Source organism: Astyanax mexicanus, chromosome 20 (genome assembly GCF_023375975.1).
Source record: "Astyanax mexicanus isolate ESR-SI-001 chromosome 20, AstMex3_surface, whole genome shotgun sequence".
Taxonomy (NCBI): domain Eukaryota; kingdom Metazoa; phylum Chordata; class Actinopteri; order Characiformes; family Acestrorhamphidae; genus Astyanax; species Astyanax mexicanus.
In genome coordinates this window covers 35,513,279-35,532,812 of record NC_064427.1, presented here as the reverse complement: position 1 = coordinate 35,532,812, position 19,534 = coordinate 35,513,279, and the positions used below count along the sequence as shown (strand labels likewise).

Below are 19,534 nucleotides of genomic sequence, written 5' to 3'. Positions count from 1 at the left end.
TCCATAAGTTCTGCTCTGAATGTCATTTCAATCATATCTCAGTTTTACAAGAATTAATAATTTAAAGAACTGCTAGTTTTTTGTGGTTTAAGCAGGTCACATTTGCAAAGCTTTGAGTAGTGCTAGTGCGTGAGAATTCTTAAGATTCTTAACAGCAGAACCGAAACTTCCAGAGCACTAGTTTTGGTTTTAATGTAGGTGACTGAAGGACTTCTTAAGGCTATTGAAACAATGTTTTGTGGAGGGTTGAGACCAAAGTAGAGGTTTAAATGAGAAGTGTTTAATTTGCCTAAATGCCTGGTCCAGCATAAAAAAAACTCATTCCATCTGTGAAACAAGGGGGTGGTAGTATCACGGTTTGTGCCTGTTTTGCTGAATCTAGTATAATTTAGGTAAATTCCACATTTAAATAACTGATTGCTTTTGGTTTAGGCTGGTTATATTTGCATAGAGTTGTACTAGTGCGTGGGAATTGTTATCAACGGAACTGAAACTCCCAGAGCGCAAGTTTGTGTTTTGACGTAGGCAACTGATTAACCACAATTTGTCGCGCAAGCTTGCATTTAATTCGCAGAAATACGCTACTAATTCAGGCTCGATGAGGGTGAAGCTAAGGTGATAACTGTCTTGCTTAGAAGCCTGTATGCTTTATATGCTGTGTTACTAATAATGGAGTAATGGAGAAGCTGAATCAAACTTCAAAAGGGAGTTTTTCTTTAACTGGACAGATTCATTTGTTTGGATGAGTGTACAGCTTAATTTTTCTTTTTTGAAAGATGAAAATTTGTCATTTTTTCTGGCCTATAAAAGTAAATTAGGTGTTAAACATTATTGGGAGACATACATATTAGCTAGTCTACTACAGCAGATCCACTGTGGCTTTGATTAGTCAATGATATTTTATCAGCAGTTATTTTTTTAGTATTTGTAATAATTACAGTATATATACAGCTCTGGAAAAAAAATAAAAGACCACTTAAAAATGATGAGTGTCTTTGATTTTACCAAAATGAAATCCTCTGGAATAAAATCAAGAGGAAGATGGATGATCACAAGCCATCAAACCAAACTGAACTGCTTGATTTTTTGCAAAAGGAGTGGCATAGAGTTATCCAAAAGCAGTGTGTAAGACTGCTGCCAATATGCATGAAATCTGTATTTAAAAAACAGGGTTATTCCACCAAATGTTGATTTCTGAACTCTATGAAAACTTTAGGAATATTATGAATATGTTTTTTTTTTTTTTTTTGCATTATTTGAGGTCTGAAAGCTCTGCATCTTTTTTGTTATTTCAATTTCAAATTTTTCTAAATGACAATATTTTTATTTGGAATTTGGGGAAAAATTTGTTGTCAGTAGTTTATAAAAAAAGAAAAAATAAATATAAAAATAAGAGAAACTGGTTCAGAAACTAAAGTGGTCTCTTATTTGTTTCCAGAGCTGTATATTATATATTTTTCATAATACCTGTGAGTAATCGAAATTAATGTTGTGACAAATGTTTATAACTGACATTGATGATTACTGTATGTTGACTTGTCATTGCAGACCTAACTCACAATATTGTCCCCATACTTCTATACACTCAAGTGCAGTTTTCCTAATTTTGCCTAATTTATACACTCATGACACTTTTACTTAATTACTTAAGTTGAGCTAACCATCCTCTAGCCCCTTATCTGTGGACTCTTTCTAACCACAGAGCTATTTTTGACTGGATGTTTTTTATAAGGGGATCATTCTCTATCTAGTACTGACGTGTGTGTAAAAACCTCAGCAGCACCAAAGTACTCGATAAACTTGCACCAGCATCACACACAACATCCTGTCAGTGTCACTGCTGTGTTTAGTGAATTTCCCACCACCCAGATAACATACTGTATTGCCATTTAATCAACTTTAGCAGCCAAAGTCCAAAAAATAGTGACAACAATAATAATGCACCAGGAGCTTAGAAGAATTAAATCAAATCAAATAAATAAGACAATATGTTACTTTGTCATTTTCCGCAACTGTTGGTTGTTTCTGCACTTCAGCTTGAAGGATTATTTGCCAGTTTCACTGTTATGTTGGTTGGTTTCCTCCCATTAACTGCTTGCTTCAGTTTCTTTTGCAGCATTTGTATTGGATTAAGGTCAAGACGTTGTCTTGGTAATTCCAACACATTAACTTTATTCTTCTTTAACCATTCTTTGGTAGAACATTTCAGTGCCTATGGTCATTGTCATGCATCATAATTAATGTTCTCTTCAGGTTCACCTCACTAACAAATGTGCTGACATTTTCTGTCAAAATTGTCTGTGTGGAATTTAGAATTCAATCATTACATAAATAGTGGCAAGCCTTCCTGACGCAGATGCTGCAAAACAGGCCCAAACCATGATACTACCACCACCATGTTTCACAATTGGGATAATAAAAGTATAACACTTCTCATTTAAACCAAAAAGCTGTACTTTGTTCATATCCATCCACAAAATATTGTTGAAAAGGGCCTTTAGTTGCTTTGACGTTATCTGGGGTTCCTATGTGGCATGCCTTGCTATGGACAACTACTCCTGGGGACCCTTCTTCTGATGAAGTTTTAGCTCATATATAAAATATACAGTAACATTTTTACAGATGTTTTTGAAATTGCAGTGTCTGTGAGAGTGGTATAAGGCACAGCAGCACTGTTGGGATTTGAGAATAATCCAAAAACAAAATTATCCAGCCTACATTGGCCCTCAGATCAGAGACTGTCCATTAAAGAGGGCTAATGGATGACTAACACAAGCTGTGCTCAAAAATGATAAACTGCAGTATCTAAATGGACAAATAGAATCATCTGAAAAAGTGACCAGTAGGTCTGTCCTACCAACAGGAGTCCCTTGGTCATACACTGACTAATGATAGGAGGAGCAGAGTGTGGCACGACTTTATTTAAAAATGTCGCATTATAACAGATATGTCTGTAATTGAAACATGTGTTGAACCTATACACTAAGTGTATTTTAAAGTAGCCTATCTATCTATCTATCTATCTATCTATCTATCTATCTATCCATCCATCCATCCATCCATCCATCCATCCATCCATCCATCCATCCATCCATCCATCCATCCATCCATCCATCCATCTATCTATCTATCTATCTATCTATCTATCTATCTATCTATCTATCTATCTATTCAAACATATCATAAAGAGCTCTACTTTGTTTTACCTTTCCACAAAACTTTGTTTCAGTAGCCTTGAGAAGGGCCTTTAGTTGCTGGATTTTAAGGTGGCCACTGTGTGGAGATGAATATTGTATCTAATAAAATAAAACAGTCAGGATTATTAATGAGAAATGCATTCTGTTCAGGTTTGCAGCAGCTTCAGGTAGGTCTAGTTTTACTGCTCTCAGAATTACTCACTCTTCTGTACTACTCTTGCAAAGGTACACCATGTAATATTCTACTGAGCGTACCCTGTGAAACTCACATTATTACTGCAGAGATAACGCGCCGGTGAGTGTAGGAGTCGGATCGCAGACATTTTATTGCCCTCATTCTCAGTAATGGCTGTAGTTTATTTGTCTGTTAGATTTCATTTCCCTATAATGGCTTTATTTTTCCAGTGTTCATTGCTCTGTGATAATGTGAGTTATGGGATTTCCTGAATGCGTTAAATGTGAGTTATAGGATTAACTGTACAGAGCAGGGATTACAACCAACATTTACCGCAACTTGGCACAGTGTGTTCTTGCATCAAGCTCTTACAACACTCATCACACTGTGTCAGTTAACACAATACTGAGTATGCACTTCACAATTTGCCTCCCCTCCCCCTGCTCGCCTCACTCAGCTGACTGCTGAGTGGAGACCCATGCTGTATCAGTATGGGAAGGTGTGAAATGCTTTGTGTAAGTGTGAGACACATTGCTGTATGTGTACTGGATAGTGGAGTCCTGAATGTAAACCTAAATACTTGGAAATTATTTCTATACGAAAAAAATCCTTACTTAGCATAGCTGGATGTATCCAGGATGTGCTAAATCAGCTGAGTAGTTTTTCGTCTATGTTTGTGTCTCAAGTTAGATTTTTTAAAAGTTTATTTTTGGTGTCCTGTTAGTTTCTTCAAATATTAGGTGCATTATCCCTTTATATCCATTTTTCTGACAATGTCCAAAGCACTCATACATGTGACACAGTGGTCCTTGAAAGTTTGTGCATCCTTTAGAATTTTCGTTATTTCTGAGGGTAGGCACTCTGTTTCATTTAAAGAATAGGAATCTATTGAAGTCTGATTGAAAAAAGTTACAAAACCATCTCTAAAGAGTTTGGACTCCATCAGTCCAGAGCCAGAAGGCCATTGGAAGAATGTTTCGTGGATGGATGAGACCAAAATGGAACCAAATAGAAAAGGCACTATGTTCAAAGAAAGGAAAACACTGCATTGCACCACAAAACACATCTGTGAAACATGGTGGTGGTAGACAATGACCCTAACCACAGTTACCAAAGTACCAAAGAATGGTTCAATGGTTAATATTTTGGAATGGCCTGACTTTAATCCAATGGAATTGTTGTGAAAGGATCTGAAGCGAGCAGTTAGTGTTAGGAAATCTACCAACATCCCATAGTTGAAGCTGTTCTATATGGAAAAATGGGCAAAAAGTTCCTCAAGACGGTGTGCAGGACTGATCAACAGTTATCGAATATGTTTAGGGGAGTCACATCAGATACTTACAGCAAAGCTTCACATACTTTTGCCAGTCACAAATAAGTAATATTGAATCATTTTCCTCAATAAATACATTATCAAGTATAATATTCTTTGTTTAATATTGTATAATATTTTGGTTTAACTGGGTTTTCTTGATCTACTTTCAGTACTTTTGAATGTTCACGCACCACTGTACATCACTGAATGTTTACAATGCACACACACACTTTATCACACTTACACTTTGTCAATTTTAGTCACATTCAAACTACATAAGCAAGCCAATTTTGTGATTATTTTACAAATAATCAAGCAAATATGCACCTGACTTTTCTCATGAACTAGCAGTGCTAATCAGTAGGCTAAGCTATGTAGCATGTGTTCAAATTAACAGTGAAGGAGCAGTCACACAAGCGCAATCACACATTATATGAAAATTGAATTTGTTTCATTAATTTTTGTTTTGCAATGGTACTACGAGGCTACTGTAGCTAGCAATTAACGCATAGTCTTTAGCTAGCGCTATTTAACAAGTAGCAACCTTAAATATCTTGTCATTTCCAGTCTGTTTTTATGAGGCTAGTAAGGGTAACTATCTTTAACAAGGTTATGAGGCTAGTAAGTGTAGCTGGTGTAGCTATTTTAGCAAGGTTATAAGGGTAGTAAGTGTAGATAGTGTAGCTATTTTAGCAAGATTATAAGGCTAGAAAGTGTAGCTAGTGTAGCTATGATTTTAGCAAGGTTATAAGGCTAGTAAGTGTAGATAGTGTAGCTATTTTAGCAAGGTTATAAGGCTAGTAAGTGTAGATAGTGTAGCTATTTTTAGCAAGATTATAAGGCTAGTAAGTGTAGCTATTTTTAGCAAGGTTATAAGGCTAGAAAGTGTAGCTAGTGTAGCTATGATTTTAGCAAGTTTATAAGGCTAGTAAGTGTAGCTATTTTAGCAAGATTATAAGGCTAATAAGTGTAGCTAGTGTAGCTATGATTTTAGCAAGTTTATAAGGCTAGTAAGTGTAGCTATTTTTAGCAAGGTTATAAGGCTAGAAAGTGTAGCTAGTGTAGCTATGATTTTAGCAAGTTTATAAGGCTAGTAAGTGTAGCTATTTTTTAGCATGGTTATGATGTTAGTAACTGTAGCTATGATTTTAGCAGGTTTATAAGGCTAGTAAGTGTAGCTATTATTTTAGCATGGTTATAAGGCTAGTAAGTATAGCTAGTTTATCAACTCAACTAAAAACACAAGTACTAAAGTATCTGCATTTTGTACATCGTACTTAATGTAGGCAAATTAGCACAATGCTAATTTGTAGGCTATAAGCAATATGTGTTAATTGTGTTAGCATTGTAGACAGAGTTTAAATAAAGAGTAAAAAGCAGCAACACATTCCTTTGAAAATTTTATTTTACTGCAAATACAGATAGAGATGTCTTCACAATGATGAACAGTGAGTTTAAACTGGCAGAATTCTTACTAGTAAGCCGTCTGACTAACAATGAGCAAAGAACAGCCATGCTGTAGCCATTAGTCAAGCATTGTGAAGTCACAATAACAAGTAACACAGTAACAGTTACAGCTCTGACTCAAAAAGAAAAAGAGGATGTTAGAGTAGTTTTAAAGCGTAATCTCCTTTTCTTCTAGACCAAATACTAAAAACACTAATAGGTTGACTCACAGGTTTGCTAGTGTTTGTCCAGCACTACGCGTCACCCACTTTCACCGACGTCTACACAGATATACAGATACTACGTGGCAGTTACTTTCTTTCAAGAACTATGTATGTTTCTGTCATCTGGTTGCAGTTCATATAAAAAATGAGTAGCTGATCTCACATAAACATGAGGTGATTCATTCCTTTCTATGACCTAAAGAGTCCATTCTGCTGCTTCCTTTTAATTATTTTATTATTAAGTAAAGCATTTGTATACAAATTCAACCAACTAAAGATCTCAACACACCAACAAATGAGAGAAAAACAAGAAAAATATGTAGAAAAATAGCTTTTATAAACACATGAAATATAACAGGTCTAAGCAATTACTTTCACAATACATGTCAACTAGTTATATGACCTCGTTTCAGTTTTTACAACAAAACAAAAAAAAAATCCTTTAAACATTCTTATTTTTAGAATTTCATATCCTTATTTTTGTCCCAAAAAGCAGCTAAAGATCATAAAATACTTTAAAAATAAAACCTTTACTGTACATAAAAAACAACAACAATCTTTCATGAAAATGCCCTGTACACAAAAGACCTAGCTCCAAAAGAAAGTAAAAAAAAAATTAACATGTGTATGATCCTCTGAGAGCCTTTATGGCTTTGGTGTATCATAAATATTACAAAATATAAATAAAAAAGATAAATAATTTAAACCTTAATCCAGCTGATCAGCTCATATCAATAAGATTTACATAATTTTTTTTTTTTACATTTAAAAACAGTCCAACATTCCCCCTGTCCCTGTCTCAAGATCTGGCAAAGAATCCTTTATGCAACTCTTTACTGGAGTGTGTTGTTCTCTAATGAGATGCAGTTAACTTTAGTGCAGGTTTAATGCACAGAAAATCTAACACGATTAAATACTGACACTGGAATGTCACCTTGGCCTCTGCACAAGCAAATTAACCACCCTGGCACAAAACGTGCCTCGATACAGCAGCTCTGTTCAAAACACTCATAAAAATGTATTACATGTCTTATTTTTGACACTTACAATCATAAAAATAAGAAATATCAGACAGCAACATAATATAGAGCTAAACTTGCGTGGCTTGTAAGCCGCAATGGCAGCTGGGAGTTGCAGTCAGGATACTGAATGTGGCACAGTGCTGGCTCTCTTTCCCTGGCAGCAAGGAAAGCAGAGGCGTGCAGGGCTGCTGGTGCAACCAGCACTGAATTTTAAAGCACTTATAAAACAAGTGAAGGCAATGGCACTTGCCATATAACAACAGTCTGGATACAATGTCTAGATAGACAGGCATCTCAGGCTTTCTTTGCCAACAGAAAGATTGAAAGCATAGAAAAACACAACACTATCCTCTTTGTATAAAGGAGTGCCTTAATTACAGTTATGTTGTACCTTTTATACCAAGTTCTGCTGATTTAAGCAAAAGTAGTTATCCACATTTATAAAGAGAGAATCACTTCCAAAGGATAGAGTGTGAGATGAATTTATATCTGCGCAGATTAAAGCTTGTAGGCCCATCTTTGGTGGCCCTGCCTCTGTGAAGCGCGGCAGTCGTAAACGACCAGAGCCTCATCTGGCTCTGGAAAAAGAGAAACGTCGCATTCTCTGCTCTTTTAGCCAGGGCAGAGGCTTCAAGTGCAGCCGCAGTGCTTGCTGAGTCACTCTTGATGCAGACCTTTTTAAAAGGCCTGGACTGACTGTAATAGTGGACCAGTGGGTTCAACCCCACTTTGCTCCATCACACGCGCACCCTTCCACTGAGGTGCTTGTATGGTTCAGTCCTCAGTGTCGGGCTGCACACCCAGCATGCTGTGCAGCTCCTCGGCAGTGTAGCCCAGCAGGTTCTGCAGGTCGCAGACAAAGCGGTAGACGTAGCGCTTCCCAGACGTTTTGTGGATGATGTTCTTGTCATAATAGTAACGTAGGCCACGGCTCAGCTTCTCATAGTTCATCTTAGGCTTGTTCTTTCGGCGGCCCCAGCGGCGCGCAACCTATAGGGAAAGTGACAAGAAAAATTAGACCAGGGTTCTAACTGTTTCTTAATTTTAGAGCGAGTATAATGTATTTATACATTTCTACTCAATTTAACTTTCTATACTCCAGAGTTCTTACCTCATCAGGATCAGTGAGTTTAAACTCCCAGCCATCTCCTGTCCAGCTGATGATACCCTGGCAAGTTGTATCTGTCAAGAGCTCCAGGAGGAACTGCCACAGTTGAATAGGACCACTTCCTATAGGACATTATATGTAAAACGTTAGGAGAGAATTTAGAGATAAAGATACGGAGATTTAAAAATTAAAGTGTAGGAAATGATGAGGCTTGACACTCACCAGTAAATCCAGCAAGTACAGCAGCAGGGATGACAGGTTTGCCCTGCTCCAGTGGTTCATTTCTCTCTTGGACGTAGTCCTTAAAAGACAGGCCCTCTTTGCCAAGACTCAGTGGTGTTGCTGTGTACTCGTCATCAAAACTGTCGTGAGATGGGACGCGCTGAGTGTCAGCGAGGGAGGACTGACTGCCCCATGAACGCAGGGCACACTCTCCATCCACACTGTCCACACTCTCCAAAGAAGCCTTCTCATGGGACGAGACTGTAAAACAAAGCGACCGATTATTACTATTATTACTAATAATAGTATTGTTGTTATGCTGTAATTATTACTATGATCACATATAATTACTACAATTACTAAAATACCAGAATACTCAAGCAATTCACTGAACTGAAAGCAAAACTGAACATAGAGATGATTAAACTCACAGGGTGTCTTGAGTCGTGGAGTTGCTTTACTGTTTGGGTACTCCTGGCTGATGTAGCTGACATTGACAGTGCTCAGCTGAGGTTTAGGGAACATGGAGAAGTCCTGGTCAGAGATCAGATGGGCTGAATTGTCTGAAGCCTCAAACAGCTCCCTCAGGAGACTAGTGCTGCTGTCTGAAACCTGCAGCGCACACTGCGTGTCCTCCAGTCCAAAGCCTTTAAAACACAAATGCATTTGCTTAAACTTAAATGTTTCATTTATCTTATTTCAAAATAAAAGTATTACTGCAAATGTTCACTCTATCTGTATTGCTTTCTGACTGGATTACAATTAATGTTAAAACTCACCAATGGAGTTGTTGTTCATCCATTTTGATTCAGCCAGTACAGGACAGGAAAGTGCTTTCACTTCACTGCTCTCCTGACAGGCTGAAAATACAAACCAACACCACAGGTTAGATCAGTCTGAGAAGTGCAAAACACAAACTAAAACTAAACACTGTACAGAAATAAAGACCTCTGCTTACCTCTCATCATCTGCTCCAGATGCTCCCAAAGGATGTCGCCAACAAAATCTGGAGCCAGGTCCAGAAACCCTTCCTTTCCCAGGTCACACAGCTCCTCTCCACACATATCAAACTTATAGAAGTTTACATTGGTAAGGCTGAACTCGCTGGAGGTCCAGTGCAACCACTGCAGCACATGCTGTTTGCTCCATTTCCTTGGATCTAGCAAAATAAATGGAAATTAGAATGTTACTAACTGGAATTTGTTAAACTTGAAACTTTCCCTATTTAGGCATTTAGGTTGCTATGGGAGACTTACTATTGGAGATGCCGCAGATGCGCTGTACTTTGGAGAATCCATTAAAGCTGTCTTTCAAAGCCTGACTCATGACGGCTTTACTGCAGGGTGTCAAAAGAGGCACGGTGCATGGTCCCAGATCTGAGAAATAAAAATAACAAAACTGAGTAAAGATCTAAACAAGAAAACAAAGCTCAGTCTTTTATTTCTTAATGTTTTGGTATTTTTCTCTTAAAAAAAATCATTATCTTTGAATAGAAGACCTAATGAGGTTGTGTTTGTAACATGGAATGGCTTTACACTGTCTGTCTGAACTGAACTAGCCATGACATTTTTATTTACCCCTCACATAAACATCTATCTATCTATTTCTCCTGTACTTTGATGTTATCTCACCTTGTGGAACACATTCCAGGCCTGATGGAACCTCCTGAGCTGCCTGCTCCTCCTCCACAGATGAGTAAAACCCAGAGAATAAAGACATGGGGTCGTCAAACAACTCAAAGGCAACCTGCCTCTGTGAAAACAAAACAAATCACTTCATTAGCAGGGAATGCATTACAATTATTGCTTTATTACTTTTATTACACTAAAAGGCCATTATGTAATATCACTAATTGGGATATTGGGTATAATTATGTGTGAAGAACACACACACAGGTCATTAACAGATGATTGACAGGCACTCTCGTTCTGTTCATAAAACCTAGACAATGAATCATTAAAACTTCAGTCTGGAAGTTAAAAGGCACGTTGGTAATGTAGTACATAGATAACATGCAGCAGGAAAAACCCAGAAGGCACTCCCTCTTTCTCTCTCAACTGCCTTGATTGCTCAAACTCTAGCTGCCAGAGTGAACTGCCTTCAGCCAGCGCCAGCCAGCATACGACCATATTTGGCCTTCCTGTTCCGCAGCAGAGGGGCTGTGTGGGCGCTGGCAGCTCAGAGTCCAAACGATCTCTCTTCCAATAAGGCAGCAGCAACCCTACTCTCTTCAGATCAGATTAAAACAACCACTGTTCTCTTTAGATTAGATTAGTGCTGACACAGATTTTTTTCCCACACCGGCTGCGGTGAAGCTACCGCTGTACGTCTTTATTATCTCTGTGAAAAGGTGCACATCTACAGCAAAACAGCATCTCTGACAGGCTTGTTCTTCAACACAGCACTTTAACTAACTGATTAAAGCTGCTGTGAACAGTGACAGTATCATTTAGAATGTACAATTTGATAAGCTCCTTTTAAATGCATTGAAGTTAACAGACTAATACAAATAATAAAAACACTTTCCTGTCTCACAACAAAAACAAAAGTTTTCAGTTGACATAATAGACTTTCATTATTGATAGCTAATATAACAGTGCAGTTATTGTACAAGCTAAATAAGCAAATCTCTGACACCTAGCATGTTGTTTCGGCTGTTTAAATTTAAGGCAACACTTAAACGCACCTTTGTTTAGATCAGATACACATATATACATTTACAGAATTAATTTTACATAATGTTTCTATTAACACAGTTTACATCCGAACCATGTTGCACAGGTAATGTTATAAATCTTGCCCAAGGACTTTTATTGGTCTACTGTGGTGTGCTAAATGCACCCAGTGAATTGAACTCTTAATACTTTTCCTCAGGTAAAGCAGAGTTGTTGCCCACTAAGCAGCATCACAAATAACAGATATAATGAAGATATGTTCACAATAATCTTAAAAAATATGACCCATACACAGCACAGACATACTCCAGCCATACAAGCCTAAGTTTGGACTGTCCTTGAACACACTTAAACTGTCTGGGAAAAAAAGCACTAGCATAGTGCTGTTGCAGTAGGACAAGAGACTATAAGCATTCTACCATTCTGAAACAACATTTAACAATAGCTTTGACCTACTAAATCATGCTGCCACTTAATACAGATATATTCCACATGGGTACCAGATGAGGTAATGTTTTATTATACCATTATACACAATATGGTTTCATGAGAATATAACAGATTTTGTCCAAGCTTAAAGAACACTGACAGCAACTCATCTACTGAGAACATTTCATTACAGAGAGTGTTCTTAGTGCTTATCAAGTTATAACTTGATGATGAGCAGCACATCTTTGAATATAAAAATATTTAAGTATTTGAATAGATGTTTTAAGGAATCTGCTGTCATCACGCATGTCATGCATTTGTCTGTGTATTGTGAAAACATCCTTAAATATTGTGATATAATACTTTTTTTTATATAAAACATATCAGCCACCTCTAAGTAACAAGGCTTTCCAACACACTTACCTTCAAGCATCTGTAGCCTGAAGACAGGGGGGTCACCTGGTCCATGCTGAGGTCACACATTTAAAGGAACCTGAAGTTACATACACCAAGAAACAGCTGGTTACAATTTGAATTCAGTGACCCAGAGTTTTGTGAGTATTCTAATCTCTGTGGACAACAGTTTAACTTTTAAGTCCCAGGCTGAAAACTGTCTCACTGCTTCATCACTGGTTCATATCTTACTAATGAGTCTCTGAAATGACTCATGGTGGTCGTCACCAGGGGCGGGTGATCCCTCTCAAATTGGATTAAGGACCACCACAAAATGGGTTAGCCACATTAACGCCTCAATTAGCAAAGATGTTACACAAACAGAAGGAACAAACTGTGTCTAAGCTCATTAGCTAGCTATATCCTTTATAATCAGAGGTGCAGACTTATTTATTTTATATATTTTTTCAGTCCACCTTAAATGGCGCAGCAGCTCTATTCCCCCATGTAATTACAGACACCAGATTATAACCGCTAGCATCAGGATTTTTAAGGTGGAACGGCAAATTGAAGAGAACTTCAGAATAACAGTAACCTAGCTAATTGCTGAGCTGTAACTTGTTTTATGACTACGATTAAATAAAAATAAAACACATAACACGATGTTTAGTGATATTTACATCGCTTTATACACGCCTGCCTCAATAAAACAGAAGTAAACGCTATTTAATGTTAGTGTTTTTATCGTAACCCTTTCTGAGGCTGGTCGCTCATACTGACCTGTTGAATGTTTCCACGCAGCGGGCGGTGAAATATCCGAGAGCAGGCTTTAAAACTGGCGGACTGCAGCGTTAATGTATTCCTGTAGTTCCCTGTAGCCGGTGTAGTGTGTGTGCGTTCTCCAGCAGCGTGGGGGGAATCTCTGTGGGGTGTTTCCAGTGTAAACTCGCAGCTCCGCGGTTCTCTCTGTTTTCTCTACGCTTCTCTGGTTTTATGTAAAGTCGACCGCTGACTGAAGCTGCGCGAGGAGCCCTGCTCTTTTAGCGCGAGGCGAGTCTGAGGGGGAGGAGCTTAGCTCAGCACAGCACACTCAGCATGTAGCTCAGTTTATTAGAGAGAGAGAGAGAGAGAGAGAGAGAGAGAGAGAGAGAGTGAGAGAGAAGTTTATATTCATACATTTTTAAGAGTTCAGAAATCAATATTTGGTGAAATAACCCTGTTTTTTTAATCACAGTTTTCATTTATCTTGGCATGTTCTCCTCCACCAGTCTTACACACTACTTTTGGATAACTTTATGCTGCTTTACTCCTGGTGCAAAAATTCAAGCAGTTCAGTTTGGTTTGATGGTTTGTGATCATCCATCTTCCTCTTGATTATATTCCAGAGGTTTTCAATTTGGTAAAATCAAAGAAACTCATCATTTTTAAGTGGTCTCTTATTTTTATCCATAGCTGTATGTGTCACAGATGTATGGTTCGTTTTAGGTGATTTGGGATGTGCTGGAGCGAACTGTTTTTCAGCACCTCCAGGAACTCCTTCCTTTAAGATGCTGAGAAAACTATTCCAGGTGACTCTGCCTCATGAAGACACTGAGATTAAAATACCAAGAGTCTGCAAATCTGTCCTCAAAGATAAACGTGGCTACTAAGAAGAATATAAAGTATAAAACATATTCTGGTTTGTTTAACTTTATTTTTTTTTTTTACAAAAACATCCATGTATTCCTGTATAACTATAATGTCTTCAATATTAAATGTACAGTGTAAAAAAATATAAAAAGAAAGCAAAGCATGATGCTACCAACACCCTGCTTAACAGTTGGTGCTGTTTGTGATCAGTTATAAACTATAGTTGAGATTGAAGGTATAGTTTTTGGAGCAGAGGGATCAGTAACATTATTTTATGAAACCTTAGTCTTAGCCTTAGTCGTCCTTTTTATTGTTCCACTCAGCAACAGGGCATGATGCTGCCACCACCATGCTTAACAGCTAGCATATAATTCTTGTGGATAAATATCTCATTTTCATGCCTCCAAATCTTACCTCATCTGACCTAAAGTTTTACTTTTTTTAAATCAAATTGATGATTAACTGATAATTTAGCTCAGTATGCCCTGTAACCTTATTACAAGGATAACTAATCAGTAAATAAATGCAATGCATTCAGGAAACCACCAGTGCTTCTGAAGTGTTCAAGAGTTTAAAGCTCTGCATTCCTTACTTTTAGCGAGGATGGAACTTTTTAACCTAAACATTTTCACCTCTGCATGTGTGCGTGTGTGTGTGTGTATGTGTGTGTGTGAACAGCAGGATTTCCAGGCCTTTATGAGCAACAGCAGGGGCCCTCACACCTGCCCTCCCTAATGTTTATCACGTCTGAGTTGGTTCACACTCACATTTGTTTATTATGCAGCGTGAATGAGATCAGCCTCCCCTGCTTTTGTGCTGCTGCCTTGTCCTCACTGCTGGCCACCATCACTTGTTACCCTGCTCCCTGTCCCATGGAAGCACTCACACACACGCCCTGGTCACTAAACAGCAGGAGACCCTGCTCAGCCTGGTATTAGAGGTGCTCAGGAGGAAGCTGAACATTAGTGTACATTAGTGCTGAAGGTGGGTTTTTTCTCGTAAGTCGTGTGTTCTTGCTTTTCAAAAACAGAAATAGCAGTGACTCTTAAACAAGGTTTTCTTTTGTGCAGGCTAAATTTCCATGTCATTTACTGTAGTCATGCACTAGCTGGTTGTTGCAGTGTTTTTTTTTTTGTCCTGACATTCAAACTGGGACGAGTTTGGTCTGAGTCACAGGTAATCATACTGTAATAACTGCAGTTAGACTAATGTCTACTCTGCAGTTATCCAGCGGAAATAGAACATGCACATGTATCCTTCAAGGTTACTTGGTACACCACCAGATACCACAATACCACAAGAAAAAACATTGCATGATTCACAATATGGTGTGCTGTAAGACTGTGATATGAAAATAATTCAAGCGACATTTGCCCAGGTAACAGTTCAAGTACATTATTGGCCCAAAACAACATTAAATCAATGCCAAAGTTTAGAACAAAACACCCAAAGAAAGGTGAGCTACATTATAATTGTGAATTTATGAGAAGCATTGTACAAGAATATAGTAAAGCAAATGCATTCTTTTATATAATTAAATAGAAATTTCCTCAGACACAAACTTGACCTCATCTACACTTAATATGAGTATACATAAAGATCCCTTGCAGAATGTCACATTTTTTAAGACTTCAGTATATTCATGAGGCAAAACATGAACCTAAAACTCTATAGTATCTTCATTTAAAAGCAAATCTTCTAGTGTCTTACAGTCATATGAAAAAGTTTGGGCACCCCTATTAATCTTAATCATTTTTAGTTCTAAATGTTTGGGTGTTTGCAACAGCCATTTCAGTTTGATATATCTAATAACTGATGGACACAGTAATATTTCAGGATTGAAATGAGGTTTATTGTACTAACAGAAAATGTGCAATATGCATTAAACCAAAATTTGACCGGTGCAAAAGTATGGGCATCCTAATAATTTTATTGATTTGAATACTCTTAACTACTTTTTTACTGACTAACTGAAGCACAAGATTGGTTTGGTAACCTCACTGAGCTTTGAACGTCATAGCCAGGTGTATCCAATCATGAGAAAAGGTATTTAAGGTGGCCAATTGCAAGTTGTTCTCCTATTTGAATCTCCTCTGAAGAGTGGCATCATGGGCTCATCAAAACAACTCTCAAATGATCTAAAAACAAAGATTGTTCAACATAGTTGTTCAGGGGAAGGATACAAAAAGTTGTCTCAGAGATTTAACCTGTCAGTTTCCACTGTGAGGAACATAGTAAGGAAATGGAAGAGCACAGGGACAGTTCTTGTTAAGCCCAGAAGTGGCAGGCCAAGAAAAATATCAGAAAGGCAGAGAAGAAGAATGGTGAGAACAGTCAAGGACAATCCACAGACCAACTCCAAAGAGCTGCAGCATCATCTTGCTGCAGATGGTGTCACTGTGCATCGGTCAACAATACAGCGCACTTTGCACAAGGAGAAGCTGTATGAGAGAGTGATGCGAAAGAAGCCATTTCTGCAATTTCTCATGATTGGATACACCTGGCTATGAAGTTCCAAGCTCAATGAGGTAACCAAACCAATTTTGTGCTTCAGTAAGTCAGTAAAAAGTACTTAGGAGTATTCAAATCAATAAAATGATAAGGGTGCCCATACTTTTGCACCGGTCAAATTTTGGTTTAATGCATATTGCACATTTTCTGTTAGTCCAATAAACCTCATTTCAATCCTGAAATATTACTGTGTCCATCAGTTATTAGATATATCAAACTGAAATGGCTGTTGCAAACACCCAAATATGTACAAAAAATATGTACAACTCCTTTAAAAAAGTACAAAACACAAGCAAAGTTTTAAATGTGGTGAGACTCTCTGGTTTTCACACTAACCTGGACATTAAGAGCTGAGAGCATGCAGTTATAGAGATACTGGAGGTGATAAAACTCGCAGCAGAGGGAAAACCAGTGTTTGAAAAGAAAAAGTCCTTCAAAAATAAAAAAAATGGGGGGTGTAGCGGTTGTGAACTCTGTGGAATGAGGTGCTATTCTGTATTTGATCAATTTCATAAGAAGTAGAACCTTGAATTTTCATGGTACAAAGGCAGTGCTGTTATATAAAGTCAACATTTATATAACTCTTAAAGCTGAGTGACCTGGTTCTTTTGCATGAAAATACAGACACGAGGACATTAGTGGAGATCTGACAGGTAAAACACCCTTATAAAGCAGCTACATTTAAAGGAGATGCAAGAAGAAAGATGGAATCTGCCTGTAAAATATTCCCCTTCCAAACCTGCCCCCTTCCATTCCATATTTCCTCTATGATGAATGTTATGTTGCACCACTTAGCAACAACTGAGCAACAGCATTGCAACAACTTGGGATATTCTTGCAACCATTTAACAACATCCTAGCATTAGCAAAGACCTGGGATACCATAATAAATACTAGCAACACCATAATAATAACCACTTAGAAAACTGTAGGAACCACCTTGCAATATCCCAAGTACCACATGGAAAACCATAGCAACATTCGGGATACCTCAGAAAATATTAAGCAATTGCTTAGTTACACCATAGCAACCAGCTAGCAACAACCTGGAATATTTGTGTGTGTGTTTAAATACAAACAAAATGTACACGTGTAGAAATCATCTTACAAAGCACAAACAAAATGTTCTGTTTTATTAAGCTGGAAGTAAGCTTAGCAGATTCCACAGCACCATCTCCATAAAACACTTTAGCAGAACATGTTTTACTGATGAGCATAAAACAAACCATCATTAAGTTACACAAGTGTTTCCCAACCACTGTTCTCTTCCACCAGTCTTACACACTGCTTTTGGATAACTTTATGCCACTTCTGTTGCAAAAATTCAAACAGGTCAGCTTGGTTTGATGGTTTGTGATTATCCATCTTTCTTTTGATTATATTCTATAAAATCAAAGAAACTCATCATATTAAGTTATCTCTTATTTTTTTCCAGAGCTGTATATTAAATAAATAATATATCTTTGTTTTTATAATAAGCGGCATATGATTACAAAATAAAAGGCCTACATAGCAAATTAATAACATGATTTCAGTCAACTCTCATATTTTGGCGTAATATTACAAACTTTAGGAGTTTTCTGTTGTAAAATTTAGACCAAACATGTGTGGAAACACTGTAGTTCAGACTAAAGCGGTACAAACAAGGTACAACAGTTTTCTTGAGAGGTTAGGTAGTTTAATGATGCACTACACCATGTTAGGTTGTACAGGAAACACACCCTTGGTTAGCGCTAATGCAAATCAATAAAATAAAGGCTTTGTCCAGAACCGTTTTTGACAATATATAATCTGTGCAATTTTCTGCCAATTTTTAAGATTTTGTAAATATTTTATTTAATTTGTTTAATAAATAATTAAATAAAAAAATTAAATTAATTAAATTAGGTTAAATACTTGAGCTTTTTTATTTTTACAACAACCTCTCCTACCTACTTTTAAGATGTGTTTCCTAGCTGAGATTTTTTGCTCAACTTTCTCCATGTAGTGAGAATTCTGCAAGCATCATTCAGAATGAGCACGACGTGCAAACTATGACAATAATGCTCGTATTTCTAAAGTGCAATTTGAAGCATTTAAATGGGGGCCTGGGGGTGAGTGTTCCTGTGCGAACCGCCGAACGCTTCACATTTTGCATTGTTTTGGTTTTCACCACACTGACTGTTGCTTAGCAACCTGTGGCCTTCATCTTCTGTCCATAACGGCAATATGTGAGAGTGAAGAGAACTAGTCCCTCTGCGAACACACACACACACACACACACACACACACACACTTACAATGCAGACGTAAACAGGGCATGCATATGCAAATACTCAAACACTCAGCATGCAGTTATGTATTGTACACAGTACATGTATACAGTACATATACATATGCATGCACATTTGCTTGGATGACAATGCACAAACAGTGCAATGCAACACAGGTTGCAATACATTTGCAGAAACTCACACTGGAAATAAAATGCACTTCAAACTGACATACTCCGTTTGCGCATGAATATATTATACAGCACCCACACAGTATAGTCAATAGCCTTTGATGTAATATAATTTATTCAAGTGGAAATGATATATGCATCTAGATTGGGTACACTCATACACACACACGCACGCACATGCAAACAGACTGTGCAACAACGTGCACATCATCTGACTACCATGTTCCATGCACAAACCACCTGCTGGTGGGTTACACACCAAAGTGTGTACAGTACTTTGAGAGTTCAACAGAATCAACAGGTTGTAAACTCACAGTTTGATGAACTATTCAATAAGTCATCCCTCAGGGACACACTGCCTCCCTGGTGACACACACACACACACACACACACACACACATCATCCCTTCTCACACTGTTCCTGCAGGCCCAAGCGCATGTGGAACTCATCACAGCAGGAGAGATGATGCATAATCTGCTTTTGATCCTGTATCATTTAAAATGTAAATACAGGCATCACCAAAAAATTAAATTGTTGCACCCAGAAGGAATCAAACTGAAAAGCTTCATCTCCTCTGAGTCTTTTTATTGTTCTGTCCACATGTTCATTTTTCCATGTCGAGCTGCAGATGGCTTTTGTTGCTGCATCAGTATTGTTCCATCAGTTTCATAATTTCTTCTGGTTATATTACATATTAAATTATATTACAGATATACGCTTACATGTCTGTGTAAAGCAGGAGCT

General features: G+C 37.7%; 1 protein-coding gene across 1 annotated transcript; it reads right to left on the bottom strand.

Moving 5' to 3' along the window:
- Positions 1-6,074: 6,074 nt before the first annotated feature.
- On the bottom strand, positions 6,075-13,238 carry ets2 (v-ets avian erythroblastosis virus E26 oncogene homolog 2). Its single transcript, XM_007247277.4, has 10 exons — positions 12,987-13,238; positions 12,237-12,306; positions 10,341-10,461; positions 9,966-10,085; positions 9,668-9,868; positions 9,489-9,569; positions 9,141-9,356; positions 8,710-8,970; positions 8,491-8,609; positions 6,075-8,369 (listed from the first exon to the last, which is right to left on the bottom strand). The coding sequence occupies exons 2-10, from the start codon at positions 12,294-12,296 to the stop codon at positions 8,154-8,156; spliced, it is 1,395 nt and encodes a 464-aa protein (XP_007247339.3). The 5' UTR covers positions 12,297-12,306; positions 12,987-13,238; the 3' UTR covers positions 6,075-8,153.
- Positions 13,239-19,534: the final 6,296 nt, after the last annotated feature.

Excerpts from the sequence above, each read along its gene's own strand:
- ets2 (XM_007247277.4), bottom strand. The coding sequence starts at position 12,296 with ATGTGTGACCTCAGCATGGACCAGGTGACCCCCCTGTCTTCAGGCTAC. Across the intron at positions 9,869-9,965 it reads CATCTGCGGCATCTCCAATA|ATCCAAGGAAATGGAGCAAA; the intron begins GTAAGTCTCCCA and ends TTATTTTGCTAG. Across the intron at positions 8,610-8,709 it reads TGTACTTGCTGGATTTACTG|GAAGTGGTCCTATTCAACTG; the intron begins GTGAGTGTCAAG and ends AATGTCCTATAG.